Source organism: Athene cunicularia (assembly GCF_003259725.1).
Source record: "Athene cunicularia isolate RWA chromosome 6 unlocalized genomic scaffold, athCun1 chr6_part1, whole genome shotgun sequence".
NCBI classification, from domain to species: Eukaryota; Metazoa; Chordata; class Aves; order Strigiformes; family Strigidae; genus Athene; species Athene cunicularia.
The window spans coordinates 9,162,057-9,169,464 of record NW_020799105.1 but is presented as its reverse complement, the minus strand read 5'-3'; the positions used below and the strand labels follow the sequence as shown (position 1 = coordinate 9,169,464).

The 7,408-nt window shown below is 38.6% G+C and overlaps 1 protein-coding gene and 1 long non-coding RNA gene across 6 annotated transcripts in view; one reads left to right on the top strand and one right to left on the bottom strand.

Annotated features, from left to right (window-relative positions):
• Nucleotides 1-1,945, top strand: part of LOC113481502 — a 2,282-nt gene extending 337 nt beyond the window's left edge. The window contains exons 2-3 of the long non-coding RNA XR_003398689.1: nucleotides 1,486-1,652; nucleotides 1,831-1,945. This is a non-coding gene — a long non-coding RNA (uncharacterized LOC113481502). The remainder of the gene's footprint in view (nucleotides 1-1,485; nucleotides 1,653-1,830) is intronic.
• Nucleotides 1-7,383, bottom strand: part of CPEB3 (cytoplasmic polyadenylation element binding protein 3) — a 97,762-nt gene extending 90,379 nt beyond the window's left edge. For 4 of the 5 annotated variants that reach the window (XM_026851206.1, XM_026851207.1, XM_026851211.1 and 1 more), the window contains exon 1: nucleotides 6,954-7,383. In XM_026851206.1, the coding sequence (XP_026707007.1) occupies nucleotides 6,954-6,981 (28 nt within the window). In that variant the 5' untranslated portion in view covers nucleotides 6,982-7,383. Of the gene's footprint in view, nucleotides 1-1,772; nucleotides 1,873-6,953 lie in introns of those variants that run through there. The other variant, XM_026851209.1, reaches the window with a different exon arrangement.
• Between the last annotated feature and the right edge of the window lie 25 nt (nucleotides 7,384-7,408).

The following is a 7,408-nucleotide window of genomic DNA, read 5'->3' as shown; positions in this document are numbered from 1 at the left end:
GGGGGTGTGTGGAGACACTTCATGTACAAAGCCACCGATGGGCGTTATATTTGTCTCCAGCGACCTTAGGATCTTTCCGTGTAAAATGCCATTTTACACCAAAACAGTCCTTTGCTTAAAGGTATTTCTACTTGCTATATAGATGGAATCATCAGTAATTCGTTCATTGGAAAAAATCAGCCAAAATGAGCAGATCTGTGAGGTATTATTAGACCATGTTTCTGATGCTTTCACAATGAAAAATAAAAATGGGGCAAATTGAAATACTTAAAATATAGACATGCCACATTTTAAAGCCATCTTTAGATGCACAAGACAGACTAGTGTTGCAAATTATTTGCTAAATCAATATATAAGTTTAAAAAGTAAATGTGTAGAATGGTTGAGTCATCTGCTAGAAAAGGTGCTTCATACAATATAGAACAGATTATATAATTTGATTATTATTTTGAAACAATAGTACTAATTGACATACTGACATCAGTGAACAGCAATTGTATGAAACTAGAACAGGAACCTCCACATTTTGCAGAATTTTAGTCAATTGAGGAGATCAGTCTAAATATCTAAAGTATTTTAAATGAGCCAAAAGTCACTTTGAGTAACTGTGTTAAAGATGGTTATCACTGAATACTTAATTGCATTTCTATTGAGTTAATCATATGACATGCACATTGCTAACATTGCACTTTTTAGGACTGTTTGTTTTAATGTAAGAAATGAAGTAAAGTTAAGCCAAATCAATTATTTAAGAAATGTGGCAAAGAGTGGAATTGATGACCCTCTCCTTTCTGACATCAGCAGCTTTCATATAGTCCATGTGTATCTTTAAAATGTTTTATTTTTTCTTTCTTTTAAATCTCTTCTGAGTCATACACACACTTTTTAGTCAAAATGAACGTCAGGACAGGTTTCTGCTATCATTAAGTTACTGCTCATGCTCCCTATTATTTACCTGTTCACTATGTGAACCAAACAGCAAGGGTTCACAACAGACTATGCAGTAAGACAACATTACGGCAAGTTTCTAAGACGAAAGGAGTAAACTATTGCATCGGTAACAGGCAGCTCTGCTGCTGGGAGTGCAGAAAACCTCGTGAGGCAGTTTAAAGCAACACTGCAGTAGCCATAACATACCAAGCCTTGTGTAGCTTTCCATTAGCTTAATTTCTATCAAAATCACTATTACTCCTAAGGCTACATAAAATTACTGATGATTCCACATCAAAGAGAGAAAAAGATTATATTTATCCCTCCTCTGGTTCTAAACTATCAGTATAAAAACATATTTAGAGAGAGAAACATAGCAGCTGAAATGTTAAAATTCTGTCGTCAATAAAGTATATTTAAATCAGTTAGTCACCAGGTTATCTATAGTGGCTAGCACAGCAGTTGCTTCAAATATGTACCTTGACTTAGCTAGCTGGTTTTGGACTTTATCCTAAGGACTGTAATCCACATCTATTTTCATATTGCTTCTTAAAGGTAAAAATCACTGCACAATTCAACCCTCTTGTCAAGGTCAAGACATACCTTTAATGAATGAAGCCAGTCTGAATGGAAAAACACTGGGTAATAAACTACTTTGAAAGACAGGCCAGCCAATGTCTAATGTTGGACTAATATGCAGTACCTCCTGATTATTTGCTGGTGTAAGTATTTGTAGAAATTTACAATTCAGTACAGGAAATCTATATCCCCATAGCAATACTAGCTCCCTTTGCATGCAGTAACCCACGCAGTCAACACAGAAATTTTTAAGGAACAGTTACCTTTGGATTTTCTGTATTTAAAGATCAAAGTGACAGTATATTTATTTTCTTCTTTCAGGTTTGGTATATGACAAGTAGTCGAACACTCTGGCAAGAGCACTTTGACAGCTGGAAGCTTTCAGTGCATGCTCTCTCAAGGAATCATGGGGTTTGAAGTCTTATCTATAGATGGCATTTCACTGCTCCCTATTCTGAAAGGAAGAGGGCTCAAAAGGAAAAAACATACGTGCACACTCCTTCTTTCCAGGGAAAATTGCTGCAATCTGAATCATCAGATCTGAGAAAATAAATATCTGTCAGACTGAGCTGAAAGTGAGTAACTAAATAAGAGCTTTTAACACTTTGACTTATAAACCCAGAACTAATAGCTACCTACTCAGAACAACCAATCACTAAACAAATAAGTAGTTACAGTATTTCCAAACTCCAAACCTCCAGTATAAAAAATTAATTATAAACTCATACCAGCTATAAAATATACGGCTATTACAAAGGAGATGGTGTCGTGTTGCTTAGCTGAAGAAAATATTTAAATAATAACCTGTCATAATTTCTAAAAATATTCTGAAACTCAAACACAAATAGGTCAAGTATGAAAATTTAAAACAAATCAAAATCAGCACACAGGAAAAAAAGTTGTACTATTTGAATAGTTTCCAAATTCCAGGTTACCACCTTTTCATTACTGAGTTATTTTTATACACTGAAAATTCCAAATAAGCTACTCAGAAAAAAGGGAAGGTGCAAATTTTACTATTTAACCTTTCACCTACTCTGTACACTGTGGTTCCCCATTTCAACTACCTCCCTTCCACTACCCACTGTCCACATATCTCTGACCTCCACATCATACACAGCCTAACATGCATTCCTCTTATAAGATATTAATATTTTGATAACTAATGTGGGTCAGGTAAAGTTTTCAGAATTTTGTTTACTGGCACTTGTATTCTGTCTTGCACTGGTCCATGAATTATTCTGGCTATTTATTCATAATACTAATTATTCAGGAACAAATACTAACACTTGTATGGAAATTACATAGTTGAAATCAGAAGTGTGAAACTATCTGTTTAATAAGCTTGCAAGCTAATTATCAAAGGATGAAATATGCATAGCTTTATGGGTGAGAGATGTCTAAAGCTGAGAAAAGATAAATTAGTGAAGTTGAAAATGGGTTGTTAAAACACATGTCTTTGCTTTCTACAGTTTGTTTATGTTGGACTGTATGGTCTGCCTGCCTTAAATCGATGCTGTAATTAAGAGTTTCTCAACACTTGCTTGAACCTGTTTGTGCTACTCTGAATCATTAAGGGCAGGAAAACTGCTTTCTTAAAGCAGTTGAAAATTCCTCATTTGTTGAAATATTCCAGCTAGTACAGGGCTGGTTCTAGGCGTTCTATACCCCTCCTTTATGTCCCTATTTACTTCTGGGTTATTGCCTTTCAGAAGATTTGAGGATTCATGTGGAAGGGACCACACCCTTGTTGTCAGTTCTTCCCAGGAGACAGCTTCACTTTGTAGATCAACTACTAAGATAAGAAGAGTTCTCATCATGATATTCACAAATGGAGAAGCTCTCCAGAAACAAAGAAAATTAGGGTGTAAAGACAGGTTTTGATCAACTAGCCACTAGAAGAAAAACATTTTTTGTTTCTACTAACCAGCTCCTTCGTAACTGGAAGTTAAAGGATAGTAACAACAGCTGTATCAGAACACAAGCACTTAATTCAATCTGGTATCTGAATGACTTGACCTGGACCAGTTCCAAAGAAACAAATGTAAGAAAGGCCCAAGTAAGCCTAGCTAACTCAATTAACATTGTATTGAGTGTATTTTTATTTTATGAAATTCATTATGAAACAATTTAAGCCTACTATGACTAGCAAGCCATGCTAGTCTTCTTGCCGGAAAGTAAATATTCCAACTAGCTTGAAGGTTAAAATGAAGTATTATGTTACTGAAAAAAACCAGTTTTATTGTAGAATCATCTTTCTCAGTTTAGATTTGTTTTGTGCTAGCTTAGTCAAGGGTTCCTTGTCTTTTTAAAGATGGAATCAAGTAGATAAACAATGCCTAACTGATCCTGGAATTTAATTTTACATATTGCTATCACAGCAGTTAAAATGCAGTTTTGCCAAAACAGAATGCTTTCATACTGCTAGGTTACTTAGCTTTGTTGAACGCAGTGAATAATTCCAACAGTCTTAATGTTGTCAGATGAGAGGAACTGTATTAAGGTATTGCTCCTTCATTATTTAGCCTCTTTGTCAGGCCTGGCCAAAATGGTCAGATAAATATTTAATATACCTCCATACTATTCTTACAGTAATTGCTTGTCAATTTCATTATTAAGCTTAAATTTGTGTAAGTTTGTTATCAAGTATTTTAAAAGTTGATTTTTTCACATAAGTCTGATAACAAAATTTAGAGCTCAACTTTAAGCCCTAAATAATTTACATTTGTTTTGGTGATTTTCATTAAGATCTGTACTTGCCTTCAAATGCACAGTTTAATTCAAAATGGCTTCCATCTCCAGTTAGTATCAGTGAGGCTGAACTCAGTTAAATCTGAATTAGCAGCAATCGTTTTCCCTCACTTTGCACTGGTGAAAGGGAGCTCACTTCGCATTAGTGAATGCAGTCTGTTCCCAGAAGAGTTCTTTTTGAGCTCAAATGCAGCTACTACCAGGTTAAGGTAAGGAAGGACAGAGTGAGACAGTAGGAAGGAACAAAGAAGAATCTGTTAAGGCATGACATGGGCAGCAATAGTTTAAAAAATTAAAAAACTGCAAAAGGCAACCTGAGATTTATAGTGGAAATTGCCAATGCAAAGAAGGAAGCATAAAGAATAAAAAGTAGAGAGAAAATGAAGAGAAACAGGGGATGAGGGAGAGTGAATTGAAGGAGGAGATTGTTGGGGAAAATAAAGCAAGCATTTGAATAGAGCAGCTGCATATCCGGTCTTGTTAAGGGGAAGAGATGAGGATGGAATGACAACTCTTGCTCTGTCAGGGAATAAGGAGGTTTTTCTCAAATTTAGAAACAGTTGATTATATATGTATTTTAGGATCACACTTTTATTCTGAGAAGAGCAGACAAATGGAGAACACCTAGCCCAAGCTGTCCAACAAACTCCTGAACAACAAAATGGCACAAATCAGTTTTTAGATTTCAGGATCTTTAAGCTATTTATGGGATGTTATGAGGTTTGCCATTACAGAATCATACAACGGTTTGGGTTGGAAGAGACCTTTAAAGGTCATCTAGTCCAACACCCCCACAATAAGCAGGGACATCTTCAACTAGATGAGGTTGCTCAACGCTCCCTCTGACCTGGCCTTAAATGCTTCCAGGATAGGGCGTCTACCTCCTTTCTGGGTAACCTGTTCCACACTCATCATAAAAGATTTCTTCCTTATGTCCAATCTAAATCTACACTCTTTCAGTTTAAAACCATTACCTCTTGTCTTATGTTTTTATGTATCCTATTGTGGTTTTGTATTTTGTGTCTGGAAAAAAACCCAAAACATATATCCAAACCTACCAAGTGTTCACTATTTGACCTGATATTCAAGTTTTGTCCAGTCTTGTCAATCCCTCCCTGTGCCAGTGGTAGAGCAAAGCAGGTGTCTTTGTCACAGACTGTTCTTCAGCCTCAAATGGTAGCCAAGTGATCCTGGGTTCTGGTCACATTTCTTCAGGTAAGTATTGTTCACAGCCATTATTACTCATCATGACCCCATAGATTTATCCTAAATTGCAGGCAACTAGCATATCCTTTCCACTCCAAAGCAAAAATAGAGATATTGTGTAAATCACATAATCATAGGAATAAAACCAGCTTCCCTATTTCCATTTGTAATATTTCAGAATAAATATGTAAAATCTAAGCATTTGGCTAGTTTAGCTGATCAGTGCTCTGACCAATAGACAATGCACTTATTACAGACCAAGACTAAGAACCAGAAATTCTGGTATCTAATACTGCTTCTGTGTTTCATGAACAGCTGTAACTGGGACAGTGTGTATTAGGTTCTCTTCCAGGATGTCATGCCCATATGGTTTATGCAGGCCAGTGTACATCAAAGACTTCTCAGTAGTTTCCAGCGAAACCAAGTTTTACTGTCCCAAGAATAAGTACAAAATAAATTTTCTGGGATAGGATGTCAGCGTGATGCCTTCTTCCTACCTGCTTCTATACATATTTCCTGCAATGAACATTTACATCACTGTAACTACTTTAGCATTCCTGCTTATGATATCCGTAGCAATTAGAAAATAAACAACACTCTCCCTACTCTATACATATAATACAGCTTACAAGTCCAAGTCCAGATATATTACACACATTTTTACAACACTTTTATCTTAACAAAGACTCTAAAAAGCAGACTGATTTTTCCTTTACTAAAGCATAATGGTCAAAGGATTCAGTATATTCGCTAGTCTTCTCCCTATTCTACCTGATCTCTACAGCCATGTATATCCACCATGCAAATGCTATTTATCTCAACCAAGAACAGATGTAAGTTGATGCAGCTGTACCATTGTGGGGTTGGCCCTGTAAATTACTACCTTGTACAGCAACCATAGTGTGACAAAGTTGGAATTTACACAAGGTATCAGGGACATGTACCAAAACTTACTACAAGAGCTATTTATTGACAATATACATCCATATATATTTATATATATAACCCAAAAAAGAAAAATCAAACTTGATTAACAACATTAGAAACCAACCTTCCCAAAAAAGCTGCAACTTTCACAACTACCTCTGAAAAGTAGGACCTCATCCTTTGCTTGGCAAACATGACATTATGCAGAACCTTTACATGCATACAAATACACATCCACTTGGGCTGAGAAGAGTGGGAGACAGACACACATGGTAGAGATAAATGTGAAGGCAACTTCTCTCCAGGTGCTATCCACCTGTTGGTTCTATGAAGGATTTTCAGCTTCTAAATTTCCCTTTATACAGACTGTGATGCTCTGTAGACTTCAAAACACATAACAAATTTTTAAAGTACTTTAAAAGGAATTTTTCCCAGTAGGGAGCACGCCTACAGACTGAAATGAGAGCGACGTCGTTACCACCAGCCGTCCCATGCTTCATCCCACTTGCACACAGAAGCCCGTGGCCACAGGCCTCCATCGAGCATGAAGGGCCACTTACAAGGGCGCCGGGTGCTTGTCCTTGTCATTGCCAACAAGCCCACAGAAACGGATTAATTTCCCTTCCTCCGTGCCAGCCCCCGCCCTCCTCGGCAGCGTAAGCCGAGGAAGGCGCCTGGCAAGGTCCCGTCTTCTCTGGGGCCTCTCCGCCCCCGGGGCAGGTCCCGGGGAGGCCGGCTGGCCGAGCAGGGGGCGAGAACCGCCTGCACCTGTTGGAGCGGCGGGGGTGCGCAGTGACGGTGCTCTTTCCCCGAAGGGGTCCCCACACCCTGCGTGAGCGGGGAGGAGGCAGAGGCAGCGGCCCGGCCTCTCTCTCCCTCCCTCTGCGCGGAGGTTGGGCCGGCGGCGGCAGCGGGGCTGCGGGGCTGCGCCGCTCCCCTCCCCCGCCGCGGAGGGCAACGCTCAGGGCGTGAGGGGGAAGGGGGCGGGCGGCGGCCCTGCCCACTCCCCCACCCC